Consider the following 19,737-nt stretch of genomic DNA (forward strand, 5'->3'; position numbering starts at 1 on the left):
ATAAATTGTTAATATAAACAGATTTCAATATATAGCAGATATAATTCATTCGGAACAAACCATACATTTAGTAGGAACAAATAGTACATTCAGTTGGAACAAATGATATAGTTACACTGAACAACTGGTACATTCAGTCTACAGCCTTTGTGAATAATTAGTGTAAGAAATCAATTACTAATGTGAACAGATCTCAATATTTTCAATATAAATCAGATAAATTTCGAGTTGCAGATATAAGCAAAATACCAGAAGATGATGTTGTTCCGTGTGTCATTTTGGACTGCTTATGGTCTTCATATTCCATATTTTGGTGTTCGGATTCCATATTCAGAGTGAAATTATATGAATACAGATGAGAAATCGATCGATAATGTTAAGCATAAGAGAATCGATCAGTAATGTTGAGAGAAGAAAATCGATCAATAACTCAGAGGAGAAGAAAATCGATCAATAATGGTGAGGAGAAGAAAATCAGTGATTAATCTGAAAACAGATTACATATCGATCGACAATGGTTTGGAGAAGAAAATCGATCAAGCATGGTGAAGAATGAACTGTTGATTCGCGCGTTTTTTGTGTGAGGAAGACAGTAGAATGAATTGACGCGTGTTTTTTTATTTGAATTTTATTGCCAAAACTACGTAGTTTTGTTATGTCACACAATAAGCTTCTTGTCGCACCGTAAGCCCTTGTCACACTTGATCTCACCCCTTACCATATATTCTGTTAATTATAATATCTTATTTTTCTTTGATTACAATATAGCATATCACTGATCACCACATATAAAACATAACAACCTTTGTAGACTATATTGTTAAATTAAAAAACGTTTCAGACAATTTTTCACCAATACAGTAAACGTTGCTAATTACTTACAAATCATTATTGTAAATATTAATCGGTTCGGTTTATTCGGGATTTTTTGTTCAACAACAAACCAATCAAACTAACTGAAAATATGTGAAATATGAAACCGAAACTGAAATGTATAGATCGAAAAATCGAACTTCATGAAATAAGGCTGTTATTTTAATTAATTACAATTGAATAACACCCCTCGCCTATTAAGAGCTAAAGCCCAGTGATTTCTTTAGCATAAGCATTTTTTTTTTTGTAGTTTGGCTTTGGCCCCTGAATGGGTTTATGTAGGATATTTCCTCGTAGTTCAAATGGTCAAATTTTGGAAAAAGAAAATTAGGAAGCAGCATTCGAGTTGCTTTCTCATCTTTCTCATCTCTTTCAATTCTTTGAAGAACTGATTGTATATCTTTTACTACTTCCTGCTTCTTATTTATTGTCTATCATCTCAATCTCCTTCGGGAAAAATAGAGAAGAAAAATGAAAAAATTGGTTGCCTATTTGTTCCAGTGTTGTGGTAAATACTCCATCATCATGATTAGTCTTTTCATTCTTTTAATCTTTGCCCCATCTTCATATTCTCAAGAAGATGAGTTTTACAGTGAGTGCCGAAACCCTTTTAATTGTGGAAATCTGAGGAATCTATCTTATCCTTTTTGGAGTGATGGTCGTCGTTCAGAAATATGTGGTTTCGAAGGTTTCGAACTCCGTTGCATAGATGATGGATTCCCTGCTATAACTATTAAAAACCAAGATTTCTTTGTTGTATCTGTAAATCAATCCCAAAAGGAGATGGCAATTGCTAGTATGGATTTGTGGGATGATTCATGTCCTGTTGATACTACTAGTCTCACCAACATAACTCTAGATACTAGTCCCTTCACCTTTGTCCCAGACTTCTATTCCAAATTTTCAAACATAAGTCTATTTTACAACTGTACCAAACCCCAGAGTCAGATTGCACAGAGTTTTGGATGCCGAGTAAATGGTGAAGAACGTGAAGCATTTTATGGATATGGGGAGGAATATGGATGCCTGAATGTACTATTAAAGTGGGGATTCCAGTTCCAAAAACTTCTCTTGGTTTGAATGATTTGGGAAGAGTTTTAAGAGAAGGTTTTAATGTGTCATACAAGTATAATGAAGATTGTGGTAAGTGTAGTGATTCAGGCAGGATATGCGGCACCAATTTAACTAATCGGGGCTTCACTTGTCTTTGCCCTGGCCATCCCTATCCTGATTTCTGCCCACCGGGTATCATCTCTCTATCATTCAACCTTAAACACACTTGTTATTATTTGAGCAATTTGCATAATATTCTGATTAGAACACATAGCATATACATTAATTAAAGTTAGAATCACTTTGCTTCTGGTTAATTAAATATTCATCCAATTCCAGTTCCAGCGATTAGAATGCGTTTACTTAGCACAACAACTATCGTTTCTGTCATCACTGTCCGCTCATTTTGTGTTCTAGTATCAGTTTTGAAGATGGTAAACGCATGGGTGAGGAGTGAATGCACTTGCAGAATTGTTACTTTTGTTGGATATAAATTCTCCCAGTTCTTATCTTTTCTTCCAAATGATTAGATCATAGGGCTTTTTTTATGCCTAGATATGTACTTCCTTGTGTCAAAAGAGAAACGTAACGATGGTTGACCAGTCTTAGTTAGCATACGGATAGAGCTGTTAGATTCTACGCATTCTTTACCCGTCAACGGACTAATCTATCAATATCATCATGGAAACAGCACAATACATTTCTCCTTAGTACCACCAGAATACATTTCTTTTTTTTTTTCCATAATGATTACTGTGTTGCTTATATATCATTTTCATTATGTGAAATGAATAACTTAAATTTTATGAGGATGAAATAAGTCTGTATTTATTTATCATTTTCACAAGAATGCTTGTAAGGTTGTTGAACACATTTATCTTTGCCTTGGCTTGAACAAAATAGCTTTTTGTCTTTTTCCTCATTTTCAAAACTTATACGAGAAGGAAGTTTCAGACTTTTGTAATTATATAAAACTGCCTAACTTCATAGAATTTTCCTTTGATTTGCTTCTTTCCATTTTTCTTGCTTTCTCTTCTTTCCACTTGGTTCTTCCTCTTCTAATGGATTTCATAAACTTGTGCATATCATACAATCCTGTTTTTGTTTATCTTACTTTTCTCTTTTTCACCGTTTTAACGAACCAATCTGTATCACTGAATGAAAAGTTCACGGCTTGTGCACCAAAAAGCTGTGGCAAAGGTCCTAATATAAGCTACCCTTTTCGCTTATCTGATGTTCAACAATCCTATTGTGGCTATCCAGATTTCGATCTCACTTGTAACCATGATGACTATCCAGTTCTTACTCTCCCCTATGATGAGTATGTCATCAAAGATATATTTTATCCCAATCAATCCTTCCATATAGCGAGTGCTTCACTTTATGAGGAGGACACATGCCTTGTTCCTCTGCATAATATGACCTTTCATCCAACTCCATTCACTATCAATCCTGATTATTTCAATTCTTCCCAGTATTCTTTTGCTTTGTTTCATGCTGATTTATTAGAGTCGTCTGATAACTCAGCCTTGGATTCATGTGACTATTTTGTTTATGCTCAATTGCATATCGATGATAATTTTGATGGAAATCTTTCGACAATGACTTATACTGACATTTTGAAGAGTGGGATCCTGTTAAATTGGACTGCACCTAATTGCAGCACTTGCGAAGGAAGTGGTGGTCGCTGTGGGTTTGAGAATAATAAATTTGTTTGTTTTTGTACTGGTAAGTCTTACTCCAATTCCTGCTCTGCTGGTAACTCTTTCATCAAATTCAGATTTTTTCCTTTCGAGTTGTAATGTTCCTCATTTATTTTGGATATTTGAGTGAAATGGTACCTCTTTTTTTTCTTAAATGTGATGTTAATAAATTTTAAAACGAATTTTTGTTTTATAATTCCCTTCAAATTTCTAATGGTTTTCAAAGCAATAAAACATTACCTAGGTTGTGTGAGGTTAGGAGATGATGCTACTTTGACAGACAACTTAGACCATCGTTACTCCAGTCAATCCATGCAATAAAATGTAATGTAATCTTATGATTTATTGTGTGAAATAGGATCGTTTTTGCAGGCCGTGAGTTGCTTTACATATATGTTCCTTAATTAAACTCTTCAAGACAACAGCTTGTCAATCTCAGGTTTTTTGTAATAAACATGAATTCAAAATGTAAATGCAACACTTGAATTGGTAGGGCATCACAAGATTCAAAGTATTGTTGGGAATTTTTCTAGGATCGCGACAATTTAGCGGAAGCGATAAAACAATTTTATTGAATTTATGAGGTTTACAAGAGGGTGTTCTCTAGAAACTTTCTAGAGTTACAATGAGATAAAACAAAAATAGTACACTCCGGTGTTTCCCGAAAATACCCCGAAATAATTATCTTTACTATTTTTATCTCTCCCCAAAAATAATTAGACTACCCTCTAAATAAACTCTCAAAAAAACTCACAAGGCACAATTGTGCCTCCTCTCACTACATTTTGGTTCCACCCTAACTCCCTTTCTCTTCCTATATTTCCCACAATTTGATACATTTGAGAAGTATATTACATGGCTATATATAGCCATGTAATGAACCCATTATTCAATCAAGTAGTTGAATAATTAAATGTGGATGCCTCCTTTTTCAACAATGGAGGCATCCAATTTTGACTTTCATTTTTTTTTCTTTTTTTTTCATTTATTACAAATTATAAAAACCAATTCCTCAATAATACAAATTACAAAAATAGTTCTTCATAATTAGAACTTCACAACAATTCTTTAATTGTTTTAAATTAATAGTTAATTTTCTCAACAAGTATTTCTTTTTTATTGACAGATTTTTATCTCCCCCTCTAACTGTGTTTAAGATTGTCTCATTTTGCCATGTATATTATTTGTAGTTCTGTGACTACTAGTATATATACTGTGTTGAATATTGTCTCATTTTGCCAACTATATCACTTGTGACAACTAGAATGTTGTCTTTTTTCTTTTATCTGCAAAAGGAACAGAAACGCGGTCTCTCACTGCATTTCAACAAATTTACATTAGCAGCTATATGTGTAGGCCAGGAATGTTCACATGTACTACTTAGGTCTCATCTTTTTCCTTTATACCATGTAAGGCTACTTATATTACAGTAAATATCTAGATGTCTGCCATATTTCCCGCTGGAACTTCCATAATTGTTGATTTATCTCTACCGAATTTTGTTACATACAGGCTTGCTTGTAATGCTAACAACACATTATCTATTGTAGGCAGTGACCGAAATATTTTCAGTTCTGTTAAAGTGAAAGCTCTTCTTATTGGTAGTAAGTTCATATTATCACTTACTTTTCTTGATTACATAAGTTGCCGAAATTTGTATCTAAGTTTTTTATTAATCGTTTTCCAGTTGCAATGGCATTGGTTGGGGTATTCTTCATTAGTCTTTTCATGAGGAACCGACAAATAACCCAATGCTTTTTAAGGAAGAATCAAGATTTTGAAGCATTTCTTGAAAGCCATGGACCTTTAGCTGTAAAAAGGTACCGCTATTCACAAGTGAGAAAAATGACCAATTCATTCAAAGAAAAGCTTGGCCAAGGCGGCTATGGAAGCTTTACAAAGGAAAGCTATTGGACGGTCGCCTTGTAGCAGTCAAAATGTTGAATGTGTCAAAAGAAGAATTTGGACAAGACTTCATAAATGAAGTTGCTGCAATTAGTAGAACTTCTCATGTTAATATTGTTTCTCTTCTAGGTTTCTGCTTGGAGGGTCAGAAAAGAGCTTTGATTTATGAGTTTATGCCCAATGGATCACTTGACAAGTTCATATGCGATCAACATTTAGGATGGGAAATTATTGAAGAAATTGCAATTGGCATAGCACAAGGACTTGAGTATTTACATAGAGGATGCAACACAAGGATTGTGCATTTTGATATAAAGCCTCATAATGTTCTTCTTGATGAAAAGCTTAGTCAAAAAATATCAGATTTCGGACTAGCCAAATTATGTACTAAGAAAGAAAGCATAGTATCCATGTTAGAAGCTAGAGGGACAATTGGGTATATAGCACCAGAGGTTTTCAGCAGGAATTTTGGGCAAGTTTCATCAAAGTCAGATGTTCATAGTTATGGAATGATGATTCTAGAAATAGTAGGAGTTAGAAAGAAAGATGAAGAAGTTGGAGGAAGTAATTCTAGTGAGATGTATTTTCCAAGTTGGATATATAAGAGTCTTGAGTTGGAGAATGGAAATGAAGCTATTCGGGAAGAAGACAAAGAGGGTGAAATTGTGAGGAAATTGAAATTGATTGGGTTATGGTGCATTCAGACAAATCCATTAGAGAGACCAACAATGAGTAATGTGATAGATATGTTAAGAGGAAGCACTCAAAACCTCAGTATTCCACCAAAGCCTTTCCTTTCTTCTTCATCTCCTCCTCCACCATTTCCATTGTCAACATATTCTTTTACCACATCTACAGTTTGATGATCTCAGTTCCTTTGTTTTTGTACCACAGACATTAATATCTGCCTTAACAATTGAATGAAGCTAAATATTCTTATATATGTACAAAACAAACTGGAAAAAGAAAACACTACATCATAAATGGTCAGTTGCAACGGCACATACATGTTTTGTCTTTATGTGTTGCAATACATATAATTAAATTTGATCTATTGCAACATTGTTTAAAAAGTATTGTTATACATCTGCTATTCTGATCTGTTGGTTTCTAGAACTGATAAACAACCTTGATGTGTCGTTATATAGCTGATATAGCGGTTGTTGTCCAACAAAATGACTTATTGTAAATAATATGTGCCTTTGGTTATGTAACTTTTTAATATCAATACTTAGAATAACTGTGTTCAAGCATTTGGATACGTTTATCATCTTCTTGTACCGAAAGTCTTGGTCAAATATCTTTTAGTACTTCCTGTTTGTTATTTATTGTCTATCATCTCATTTTCTTCTCTTAATTGTTCTTGTTTAAACTAGAATAGTTGACCCAGTCAATCAACTCATCTATCATCATGGAAACAACTTGGAATTTGCGTCCGTGGTAGTCACATCTTTCTCTTCTTTCCACTTGGTTTTTTCTCTTCCAATTGTTTTGATGCAACGAGCACGTTAACTACTGACGGATCTAGAATTCACCGTCTCTCTCGTAATTTATTGGTACTAAATAGATATTTTTGGTGTTTTTATATAAAAAAAAACTAAAACTTATATACAATTTCCATAGAATTTTTAATGTTTTCTGGTGACCACTCGGTGCTTAAGCCCCCCTCTAGATGCGTTCATGGGTTAACAGGGATAATACAAATCCATTTTTTTTAAGAAGAATCATTTCAATTTAATTGAATCAATCAAATCATTACAAATCAGATCCTCCAACCAACTAGGGATCGAAAAAGAATAGAAAACGCTAGCCTGTGAGAGAGCCTGTCATGCCATAGTATTGGCATCCTTATTCACTAAACGAGGTGAAAAGGTTACCCTATACTCGAGTCTGATATTTAAAAGAACCTTGCAGTCTTGAATAACGACTCCAAATTCTGACCAGTCCTCCTCCGATGAATTGATGATATTCACCACTTCTTTGGCATCACATTCTAATGTAACATTGGTGCAGTGTAGCTCAATGACCCACTCCAGTGCCGATCTTAGCGCCAATGCTTCGACAGTTCTGGCAGTAGGACAGAACGATAGCAAACGGCTATGGCAGCCCATGAATGAGCCATCAGAACTCCTAAGAATAGCCTGCTCCACTTTTATCATTCTGCTGAAATAAAGCCCCATCCACATTGCATTTTACCCATCCTTAGTCCGGACGAGACCATTTTACTATTTCTTTCCAATCTTCTTCCCCTTTCTCCTCATTGATCATCCTCCTCTTCATTTCAATATTATACATACCTAGCAATGTTTATAGTGATGACAAGCGGTATTACAAGTGTGCATCTTTTAGCTATGGAAACATAAAAAATATAAGATACCCATTTTAGGGAAATGGGCAGCCTATACTGTGGGCAACCAGGCTTGAGGATTGATTGTCAGGGACAAATAGCAACTATGATTATCATGAATCTCAAGTACCATGTCATTGAAATCAATCCCGACAGTCAAATCCTCAGAATTGCAAGGATGGATTTAACGAATAGGCTGAACCTAGTTAAGAGAATAAACCGAACTGAACCGAATTGAATATTTCAGTTTCCTTCAGTTCTTTGGTTTTAACATATAATTTTTAAAAATGATACTTGATGAATACCATATATAAAACTAATTAGTAATTACCATATATTATGTTAATTATAATATCTTATTTTTCTTTGGTTACAATATAGCATATCACTAATCACCATATATAAAACATAACAACCTTTGTAGACTATATTGTTAAATTAAAAAACGTTTCAGACAATTTTTCACCAATACAGTAAACGTTGCTAATTACTTACAAATCATTATTGTAAATATTAATCGGTTCGGTTTATTCGGGATTTTTTGTTCAACAACAAACCAATCATACTAACTGAAAATATGTGAAATCTGAAACCGAAACCCAAATGTATAGATCGAAAAATCGAACTTCATGAAATAAGGCTGTTATTTTAATTAATTACAGTTGAATAACACCCCTCGCCTATTAAGAGCTAAAGCCCAATGATTTCTTTAGCATCAGCCTTTTTTTTTTTGGTACTTTGGCTTTGGCCCCTGAATGGGTTTATGTAGGATATTTCCTCGTAGTTCAAATGGTCAAATTTTGGAAAAAAAGAAAATTAGGAAGCAGCATTCGAGTTGCTTTCTCTTCTCTTTCAATTCTTTGAAGAACTGATAGTATACCTTAGGTTCAGCCTAATATCTTTTACTACTTCCTGTTTCTTATTTATTAGAGAAGAAAAATGAAAAAATTGGTTGCCTATTTGTTCCAGTGTTTTGGTAAATACTCCATCATCATGATTAGTCTTTTCATTCTTTTAATATTAGCCCCATCTTCATATTGTCAAGAAGATAAGTATTACAGTGAGTGCGTAAAACCATTTGATTGTGGAAACCTGAAGAATCTATCTTATCCTTTTTGGAGGGATGGTCGTTCGGAAATATGTGGTTTTGAAGGTTTCAAACTCCTATGCGTGGATGATGCTTTTCCTGCTATAACTATTGAAAACAAAGATTTCTTGGTTGTATCTGTAAATCAATCCCAAAAGGAGATGGCAATTGCTCGTATGGATTTGTTGGATGATCCTTGTCCTGATGATACTACTGGTTTCACCAACATAACTCTAACTAGTAGTCCCTTCAGCTTTGTCCCAGACTTCTATACCAAATTTTCAAACATAACTCTATTTTACAACTGTACCGGCCTCCAGAACAGTCCACTGAGATTTGTATGCTCCGTAGATGGTGAAGAACGTGAAGCATTTTATGGATATGATGGGCTATGGATGCCTGAATGTACTATTAAAGTGTGGATTCCAGTTCCAAAAACTTCTCTTGGTTTGGATGATTTGGGAAGAGTTTTAAGACAGGGTTTTAATGTATCGTACAAGTATGAAGAAGATTGTGTTAAGTGTAGTGAATCAGGCGGGATATGCGGCACCAATTTAACTAATCCGGGTTTCACTTGTCTTTGCCCAGGCCATCCCTATCCTGATTCCTGCCCAAAGAAAACGGGTATCATCTCTCTATCATTCAACCTTAAACATGCTTGTTATTATTTGAGCAATTTGCATATTCTGATTAGAACACATAGCATATGCATTAAAGTTAGAATCACTTTGCTTCTGGTTAACTAAATATTCATCGTTTCTGTCATCACTTTGGGTTCATTTTATGTTCTAGGGTCAGTTTTGAAGATGGTAAACGCATGGGTGAGGAGTGAGTGCACTTGCTGCAGAATTGTTACTTTTGTTGGATATAAATTCTCCAAGTTCTTATCTTTTCTTCCAAATGATCAGAACTGGTGTGTCTAATAACCTTGTTACATTTTCAAAAAATTGACATTAACAGCTATATGTATTAGGCATCTAAAGATACTATCAAAAGTTGGCAATTTTACTATTGTTGTCACAAAGTTTTTCCTGTTGGAACCCTGCCCATTCTGGAGCCATCTTCATCTGGAATTATATCATAAGCTATATGTACTTCTTTGGTCTCATCTTTATCTTTTTGCTTTAGACCATGCAAGGCTACTTAAATGACAGTAAATATCTAGATGTTCTGCCTATTTCCTGGTGAAACTTTCACAATTGTTGAGTTTTTATCTACAATTTCATTTCTGCAAGCAAGGATTTGTCTCAGTCAAATTTTGCTAGATACAGGCTTGCTAGCAGTATAAGTTACACTGAGTTTTTCTAATTGGATTATAATTAGAGCACACCATTGTACTAATTTAATATCTGTACATAAATCTGTATTGTTCTTTTGATAAAGAATTTCAATATTCTCAATTTTATGATTGTGCTAATACTAACTCTACACTGTTTTATATTTATCTATTGTAGGCAGTGACCGAAATATAAAGCTGAAAGTTGGAATAGGTAGGGTGCTTTCTTCTGGCATTTTTCTTCATTTCTGTATGCTTCTAAGTGTGGCTCCACACTTCCATTATTACCTAAATCACTATTTGTGAAACCAATATATATATTTATTTCAGATTAGAGAAAACTTCATTTTTCTCATTCATTCTGATCTAGAGCTTTTCATTTTTCTAATTCTATTCATCTCTCACACTCTCATCAAAACATCATGTTTGAAGGTTTAGCTTCTTCTTTCTTCCTCATCACCTCCAAACTCCACCAAAAAGGTGAGCTTTTGATCTGTGTTTTTTTTTGTTTTGCTTTAGTTTTCTTAGTTTTTAGATTTTCTTTCTTGCTTTGATATTATTTTCTGTTTCTTTTTAAGTGTATCCAAAGGTTAAGGTTAGAACTGAAGATGAAGGGCATGAATATAATTGCACTTCTTTGCTCTCTTTGAAGGATGTTTCGTTTCTCGTACTACATGATTCTTGTTTTCCAGGTGCCTTTTTCATTATTGCACAGTATAACTTTTATGTTACTATGTAGTTTACATTGTGCTTGACACAATAATTGAGTACCTTTTAGTCATACCTTCCTAACTGACATTTATCATATACAGTGAAGGTACATCGTGATATGTCTCCTCCTCCTCCTCTGATTGCAAGAGTTCCAAAGTCTTATGTGCCTAACATGATCCTTCAAACCAACATTTGTTTCTGAGAAATCTAATTTACATTAGCAGCTATATGTATAGGCATCTAAAGATAATATTAAATGTTGACAATTTTAAATTTAATGTTGTTGTCACATTTTTTCCTGTTTGAACCCGGATAAATTTCATTAATAGTGTACAACCTCTGAACCATTTCACACTTTAGCGTACAACTTTCAATTTGTCTAGTAATATGTATGAACTTATAAGTGAGCTCTCACTTTGGTGTACATCAGATAAAAATGACCGGTCAACGGGAAGTCAACGTTCCACATCAGCAGTTTGACCGGTCAAAAAGTCAAAGTTTGACCCACCTAATATAAAATTACTTTTATACCCTTTCTTCCTCTTTCCCTTTCCCCTTTCCCCTTCCCTTTTCTCCCTCTAACTCCTCTCTCTACCTTATTTCTTTTTCTTAATAATGGAGTTTGATCTTGCTAATTTCGAATGGTTCACTCTTTATATTTTCATAGATGTCAACCTTAATTTCACTTATTCTTTTGCAAATTTTAGTAAATAATTTCCTTCCTACTACGATTTAATTCAGTTACAACACTTACTATATTCAATTCAATTCAGACTCTAAGTTGGGCCGACACCAACATCTCTTCCAGGTTCATTAATTGAAAGGCAAACTAATACAAAAGTTTAATAGAGTCGTGGATGGAGATGATTAAATCGAAGATCGGTTCAGATTGGTTTCTAGTAAGAAAAACAAAAGTGCAGCACTGCCATGTAAATAGCACCACAATTAAATTCTCTCCTTGAAAATGGCAAGGCCACTCCTAATCGAAACGGCGATAAGGCAACCGTCTTCTTTGTAACCATTTTTATTCTCGTTCATCTCTATTTTGTTTGAGATTTTATTCACCATGCGAATGTTTTGGATCATAGCTGGGAGTTCATTTTTCCAAATTTCTAATTAATTCTTCATATCTCGTGACCATCTCTTTCTTAACACCTCAGTTTCTTTGCTCCATTCCTCTATCATCTCAGCTTCAGGTATTCTAAGTTTGTGTTTTTATGCGTTTTTGCCAAATTTTAGAAGGAGAAAAGGAAAGGGAAAGGGAAGAATAGGTGTAAAAATAATTTTATATTAGGTGGGTCAAACTTTGACTTTTTGACCGGTCAAACTGTTGAAACTTTGCGTTGACCGGTCATTTTTACCTGCTATACACCAAAGTGAGAGGTCACCTATAAGTTCGTATATATTAGTGAGACAAATTGAAGATTGTACGATGGGTCAAAGTTGTACACCATTGATGAAATTTACCCCTTTGAACCCTGTGCATTCTGGAGCCATCCTGATCTTGAATTCTATCATAACATGTTATGTACTACTTAGGTCTCATCTTTTTCCTTTATACCATGTTAGGCTGCTTATATATATTACAGTAAATATCTAGATGTCTGCCATATTTCCCGCTGGAACTTCCATAATTGTTGAATTTTCATCTACAGTTTCATTTCTCAAAGCAAGGATTTATCTCTACCAAATTTTGTTACATACAGACTTGCTAGCGCTTGCAGTGCAATTGCTCTAAAGCATTCTCATACACAATTTCAATAATCTCAATTTTATTATTGCGCTAATGCTAACAACACATTTTCAGTTTTGTTAAAGTGAAAGCTCTTATTGGTAGTAAGTTCATATTATCACTTACTTTTCTTGATTACATAAGTTACAGAAATATGTATCTAAGTTTTATTGATGGTTTTCCAGTTGCAACGACATTGGTTGGGGTATTCTTCACATGTGGCTTCATTTGTCTTTTCATGAGGATCCGACAAATAACACGATGCTTCTTAAGGAAGAATCAAGATTTTGAAGCATTTCTTGAAAGCCATGGACCTTTAGCTGTAAAAAGGTACAGCTATTCACAAGTGAAAAAAATGACCAATTCTTTCAAAGAAAAGCTTGGCCAAGGCCGCTATGGAAGCGTTTACAAAGGAAAGCTATTGGACGGTCGCCTTGTAGCAGTCAAAATGTTGAATGTGTCAAAAGAAGAATTAGGGCAAGACTTCATAAATGAAGTTGCTGCAATTAGTAGAACTTCTCATGTTAATATTGTTTCTCTTCTAGGTTTCTGCTTGGAGGGTCAGAAAAGAGCTTTGATTTATGAGTTTATGCCCAATGGATCACTTGACAAGTTCATATGCGATAAAACTACACTCAACAGTGATCAACATTTAGGATGGGAAATTATTGAAGAAATTGCAATTGGCATAGCACAAGGACTTGAGTATTTACATAGAGGATGCAACACAAGGATTGTGCATTTTGATATAAAGCCTCATAATGTTCTTCTTGATGAAAAGCTTAGTCCAAAAATATCAGATTTCGGACTAGCCAAGTTATGCGCTACGAAAGAAAGTATAGTATCCATGTTAGAAGCTAGAGGGACGATTGGGTATATAGCACCTGAGGTTTTCAGCAGAAATTTTGGACAAGTTTCATCGAAGTCAGATGTTTATAGTTATGGAATGATGATTCTAGAAATAGTAGGAGTGAGAAAGAAAGATGAACAAGTTGGAGGAAGTAATTCTAGTGAGATGTATTTTCCAAGTTGGATATATAAGAGTCTGGAGTTGGAGAATGGAAATGACACTATTTGGGAAGAAGATAAAGAGGGTGAAATTGTAAGGAAACTGAAATTGGTTGGATTATGGTGCATTCAGACAAATCCATCAGAGAGACCAACAATGAGTTATGTGATAGAAATGTTAAAAGGAAGCACTCAAAACCTCACTATTCCACCAAAGCCTTTCCTTTCTTCTTCATCTTCTCCTCCTCCATTTGCATTGTATTCTTCTACCACATCTACAGTTGGATCTCAGGTCCTTTGATTTTGTAGCACAAACATTAATATTTTGCTCAACAATTAAATGAAGCTAAACATTATTATATATGTGCATGCTGTGAAACAAAAACTGGAAAAAGAAAATACTTCATATATTTATCTGGAATAAGGTAGGAAAATACACCTAATATTGTCAATCAATAACCATTTTACCCCTAAAATCATAAATGAAACAATTGAGGACCTAACATTGAAAAGTTCGGTCAGACATAATTAAAGAAGTCTTCCCCTCAGTTACAAATCCTATTATTCCCACTGCATGTATACGTATTATCAGTCATTAGCAACAGATCAAAGACAAGTGTATATATGTGGGGAAAAATCAAAATCCAAAAATTTTATCGAGTTTAAAGACATTAGATCTCTATCTAAATCTATCATGAAATTGCAAAAAACATAAAATCTTTTCTTTTTTGAACTAATTGATATGCAACTAGTGCAAAAACAGGAACGAATGGAAAATTGAAACTATTATCATCTAAACGTCACGTTTTTGAAGTATAACATGGATACATCTTCATTTAATCAGTTCTGTTCTCATTACAAGACTAGAGTATAATTGTTTCACAATATACTTCTACAGATGAGCTTGAAGTATAACATGGATACATCTTCATTTAATCAGTTGAGTTCTTATTACAAGATTAGAATATTTTGTTTCACAATATACTTCTACAGACGAGCACGTTGTCTTCTGTCGTGATTGCTATACTATTTGGTATACAATATATACAGTAAATATTATACACAGATATGTATATCCAAAAGAAACTTTTACCTGTCTTGAGCTTCACCTCAATATTTCAATATTTGAGAAGATATCTTTGCTTAACATTGGAGATTCTCCTATCAAACTAGTCATGTACATCATGATGATTGAGGAAGTCAATTATGAATGGATGCACTTGATATTGTGCCTGTGAAGTAGTAAACCGTTGCTCGACAGTCAGTTATGTAAAGGAATATAATTTCTCATTAAAGGGCGGCCCGGTCGCATTACGCGTCCCCGCTGAGCGAGGGTCCGGGGAGGGGTCCCACCACAAGGGTGTATTGGGGGCAAGCCTTCCCTTGCCAATTTAATTGGCAAGAGGCCGCTCCTAAGACTCGAACCCGTGACCTCTGGTCACACGGCAACAACGTTTTACCGTTGCGCCAAGGCTCGCCCTCTAATATAATTTCTCATTATGTTAACTAAATTCTCCAAAAAAAAGAATAAAAGAAAATTAATAAGGTAGTTCATACCATATGACTTCCCACCAGATCATAGTGAGCATAATGAGGACCCTTTGGCTCTCCAAAGACTCTATAATTAACCAAATGCTTAGGAATGACCTTTACAGTTTCTGCTCCATTTGCAGCAACATCATGAGCAGAAAGTAGGTAAGAATTACATCAGAAGTTATTAATCTAATGGAAAATTAAATGTAACGATGAGCTACCATATACAGCTTCTGGTGGACAGATAAGATCGTGATCTCCAGCTATTGCCAACACGGGAATGTTGCTTTTGCCAAGATGTTCCTTGTAAGAGAAAGTTCCATCTCGACTTCTGAATCCACCATCTTCAAATACTGTTTTCAGCTGCAAGAGAAGCTTAGCAGGTATTGTGCCTGTAAATTATGATCAGATTATGAGAAAATAGCAAGCAATTAAAAACATTACAAGTGGAAATCCTAGCACAGCAATGTTTTATCCAAGCCTTAAAATCCATGCATGTGAACAATTCAATTCATATATGATCAATCATCAGGATTATGTGAGTGCATATGGTATTACTCGAGCTCACAAAATAAGTGCATGACTCATAGAAGCCATAGTGTTGATGATTATTTACTCCAACTAAAACATGCAATAAATAGAACTGACTAGACAATGGATAGTGCTTCATAAGCATGCCGGACGTATTAGTGCCAGGCGGGGGAGCCTCGGATTTCGAATTGAAGTTCTACTAAACCAACCAACTAGTTCATCGACTAGTACTTGTTGCCCACCCCCCCCCCCCCCCCCCCCCCCCCTGCAGTTCAGCAACAGAGCCACAGTAAGATGCTGCCATCCAGTTCTCTGAATTCAGTCATGATGATAAAAGTTGAGAAGATAAACAAAGTTGGCACCAGCTAATAAGAGCTAATCCAAAGAATAGTGTGGAGCATGAGGAAAATTTAAAACAAGTGAGTATAGAACCATTACTGATTCCAGTAGCATTTCTCTGCTACTAAGAGCAGTATTCTGGTCACGATGACATTTTAGTTTGTTGGGCTTTTCTGGAGACTAATAGATAGGCCCAACTGAAGCGATCCAACTCCAAGGCATTATTTTGGGCAATTTTCGTTTATCGTAATTTCAATTATTCCTAACAATAGTTTCCACAATAGCTAAAACACCAAACTTTAGAGTAGACAAAAGACCTCTTCACTGTATTTAAACATCATAGTAATTCTTAATGACTATATACCCTAATATCCATCAATAAAAAGGGATTTGCTGAAATATACGATGAAAATAGTTGCAAACGAAAAATTGATGTTGTAATAGTAGTTACAATTGTCTCACCTTGCCAATGGGGTAAGTAAATACAAGAATCAATGTAAAGACTGTCTTTTCAGGCAAAAATAGATTTAAGAATAAAGTTTCTTTACTAGCAGCAACCTGTGAAATGAAATACAATATGTCTCCCACCAAATTAAAAATGATTAATCGATTTCCAAATTGCTACAAAGGTGTCGTACTTATTGGAGGACTCAGTTCAAATTCGGCTAGGAATCACAAACATATTACCATTTACACTCAAATAATTGTTGCATAAATTAATTAAGGGTAAATAATTTATCAGTCCTCTCCTTTTTACCTAACACACTGTTTAGTCCCCCTATTTTGAAAAACACATTATAAGGTCCTATCCTTTGTCACTGTTAACCTTTTGGTCCTTCTGTCTATTTTTTTTAGATTTTTAACTGTTATATTCAGCATAAACAAAGTAAAGGGTTAAAAATCTAAAAAAATAGACAAAAGGGCCAAAGGGTTAACGGTAACAAAAGATAGGGACCTTATAATGTGTTTTTCAGAATAGAGGGACTAAACAGTGTGTTACTTGAAAAGGTGGATACTGATAAATTATTTACCCATTAATTAATACAAAGGCATTTCAATCTGTACTTACAAAAGTTTTTTGCAACAAGCTTTTCGAACAATTGTGGATGCATCATGCCTGGAGCAGAAATTTGGGAATTCAGCCAAGGTAGGACATTAGGAGGTCTAGATGAATAGGGGCGAGCAGCTGCCACCAATGCTCCAACTGGAATAATAGGAAAATTGAGCGTCTTTGCAGGTTCTGCCTGTGGAAATTATCAATTAAAAATCAGCTATTGATTCTTTCTGTTTGCAGCAATATTAATTAGAAGTGTAATAAGTTGGTATTATTAAATGTCAGTTCACTTGCCACTGGTAAGAGCAGCTTCAGTGATGATTTTGAAGGTCTGAAGTCAAGTGATGAAGCCAAAGTGACAATTGATGTCAACCTTGAATCCCTTCCTTCAAAGGCTTATAAGGAAAAACAAAATTTGAGGAAACAAGAAGAACAACTATTGAGATATCAGTTGCATGATTATAAAAAACAACTTGCAAACAAACATAGGACATCCCAACTGATACCAAGAACTACAGATACATTGCCAAAGACAATTGACTCTGGAAATGACCAGAGTAATTCTTCAATACTATTAACAAAACATACCAGCAATATGCATCGCATTACCTAGAAAACATCAAATTTATATTAAACTTGATCCAATCTTGCCATTTATATGGCCAAGCTCAAGCCTTTTTTATAACCAAGCGCCTTTCTTAAGATGCCAAATAGAATTGCTAGTTTAGAATGATTTCAGGCACATGCTACATATCTATCAGTAGACTACCACAGTAAAATGGCATTGAATTGGTAAATACAGTAAAGTATTACAACTCCAAGGCATCTACCCAGTGACGGATCCACGATTCAGTGATAGGGGTCCTCCAATGTCTGTGGGTGCTTAATTTAAACTTTTTTGGTGTCCTTACCCTATAAAATTATAACTTCATACACAGGTCCAATGGAGTTTTCCACCGACCAGTGATCTGACAACTTGAGAGAAGTTCAGGAACAAGTTTCCTAATCAGTACAGTTATTGATTTGCATTACTAGGAGGCAGATGAACTTTGAAACTAAGATAGCTATAGTTGAAATTCAATCCCAGAACAATTGTTAATCCATCATTATAGGCTCCTGTATAAGAAAATTGTGCTTGGAATGCTTATAAGAACTAAAATAACAAGACAGGAAAGAAGAAATGACCACTCCACTTCACAACATGCAAAAGACTATGGCATCTTACCACATCGTGAGAGCATAGCATACAGCAGCATGCCCCCCATGGAGTGCCCAACTGCAAGTAATTTTCCATCTTTTGGATTGGATTGTGCCCTTATGTACTCCATCTGAGATGATGCAACGAAAGATTGTAATAGTCATTCAACATGATTATTGCTATTACTGTGAAGTTGAAAGAGCGAAACAATGAAGATGAACAAGCTAATTAATACATATATGAACGCATTAATACAGAGGAACTGTCACCTCACCGCAGCAGGCAAATCCTCTTCCAGGTAGTGATCGAAATCCCAATCGTATTTCACTAACAATTCAAGCTGTTTGAGGAAGTCATCTAATGCAGTAGAAAAACGCTCTGGGAAATCAAAGAAGTGTGGTTTCGCAGCTTGTTGACCTTCTTCAATAATGTTCACAAATGTTCGAGCAAAATCCTTAATTTGGATTGAAATGGCGGAGTTTTGCCCTGCTTTCAAGAAAACATTTAAGTTATTGATTTCAAAGCTAATAGCATCATATAAGAATTAAAAAGATTACCTTCAAATAGTCCAGAGAGTCCTTCAAATAAATGGAGAAGTGCTTCCGACAACTTGGATACTGATTTCTTAGATCTAGAGACTGTTCCTATGTTTTCGTCTTGTGCTGAAGAAATCTCAGTATATGCGAGTATTGGTTATGCTAAATAACCCCAATTATAAAAGGGAAGCCACATTTATTCCATGAAAACCATTTAAAATGTTCTTACCTTCATCAGAGTCCATCCCCAATGCACTCAACCCAGCTCCTCTAAATTCAAGAATCCACGTATCGAATCCATGGCGAGACATGAAGCGGGCGAAGGAGGACTGATATCGAACAAATAGGAATATAATCCATATATACACAATTGAAGAAGAGAACGAAAAAAAAAACAAATTACAAGAAGAGAAGAGAAAAACCTCAGGAGAGAGATCAAATCCAATAGCATTGGTCCCGACACCAGATAATAACAACAATGGATGATTCTTTGGCTGACTCTGAGTTACGCAATCGGAAAAAAAAAAGGAAAAAATTGAATTAGAAGCACAAAGCAAGAGTGTAAGGGAGAGAAGAATCGGGTACGGAATACCATTGGTGAAGGCAGGTAACGCCAGAGAGCGAGTTTCCAATCAGAAGAAGAGACAGGGACGTAATGCAGCTCATCGGCAGTACAGAGCTGAGGCTTGTTTTTGGCTATCCTTACGGTAACCGGCGGCGAAACCTTGGAGGAGGAGGAGGAGGTGTTGAGGTAAAATGAAGGGGGGCTGGATGTAAAAAGATGGGAATGCAGAAGCACCATATTTTTTAGCATTTCATTAAAGAAAACTAGTTATCAAATTTGGATAAAT

At 35.0% G+C, this 19,737-nt stretch overlaps 2 protein-coding genes and 1 pseudogene across 5 annotated transcripts; 2 read left to right on the forward strand and 1 right to left on the reverse strand.

Annotated features, from left to right (window-relative positions):
• The first annotated feature begins 1,975 nt into the window (after positions 1-1,975).
• On the forward strand, positions 1,976-14,010 carry LOC136216907 (LEAF RUST 10 DISEASE-RESISTANCE LOCUS RECEPTOR-LIKE PROTEIN KINASE-like 2.1; annotated as a pseudogene).
• Positions 8,685-11,309, forward strand: LOC136217983 (LEAF RUST 10 DISEASE-RESISTANCE LOCUS RECEPTOR-LIKE PROTEIN KINASE-like 2.1). Of its 2 annotated transcripts, none has more exons than XM_066004704.1 (5): positions 8,685-9,592; positions 10,423-10,458; positions 10,683-10,724; positions 10,823-10,936; positions 11,057-11,309. In XM_066004704.1, exons 1-5 carry the CDS (start codon positions 8,821-8,823, stop codon positions 11,155-11,157), a joined length of 1,065 nt encoding a protein of 354 aa, XP_065860776.1. In that variant the 5' UTR covers positions 8,685-8,820; the 3' UTR covers positions 11,158-11,309. The 2 variants fall into 2 exon arrangements, with proteins under 2 accessions (XP_065860776.1, XP_065860775.1); XM_066004703.1 differs by having other exon boundaries at positions 8,687-9,592; positions 10,677-10,724.
• Positions 13,854-19,725, reverse strand: LOC136217982 (uncharacterized). Of its 3 annotated transcripts, none has more exons than XR_010683605.1 (12): positions 19,479-19,725; positions 19,309-19,386; positions 19,116-19,215; positions 18,908-19,012; positions 18,625-18,836; positions 18,378-18,480; positions 17,443-17,547; positions 17,168-17,338; positions 15,450-15,620; positions 15,253-15,353; positions 14,789-14,927; positions 13,854-13,990 (listed from the first exon to the last, which is right to left on the reverse strand). XR_010683605.1 is itself a non-coding variant. In XM_066004702.1 (11 exons), the coding sequence occupies exons 1-11, from the start codon at positions 19,698-19,700 to the stop codon at positions 14,865-14,867; spliced, it is 1,431 nt and encodes a 476-aa protein (XP_065860774.1). In that variant the 5' UTR covers positions 19,701-19,725; the 3' UTR covers positions 14,458-14,864. The 3 variants fall into 3 exon arrangements, 1 of the variants encoding a protein (XP_065860774.1); XR_010683606.1 differs by lacking the exon at positions 13,854-13,990 and adding an exon at positions 14,084-14,265; XM_066004702.1 differs by lacking the exon at positions 13,854-13,990 and having other exon boundaries at positions 14,458-14,927.
• Positions 19,726-19,737: the final 12 nt, after the last annotated feature.

The sequence above is a fragment of the Euphorbia lathyris genome, chromosome 2 (genome assembly GCF_963576675.1).
Source record: "Euphorbia lathyris chromosome 2, ddEupLath1.1, whole genome shotgun sequence".
Taxonomy (NCBI): Eukaryota; Viridiplantae; Streptophyta; class Magnoliopsida; order Malpighiales; family Euphorbiaceae; genus Euphorbia; species Euphorbia lathyris.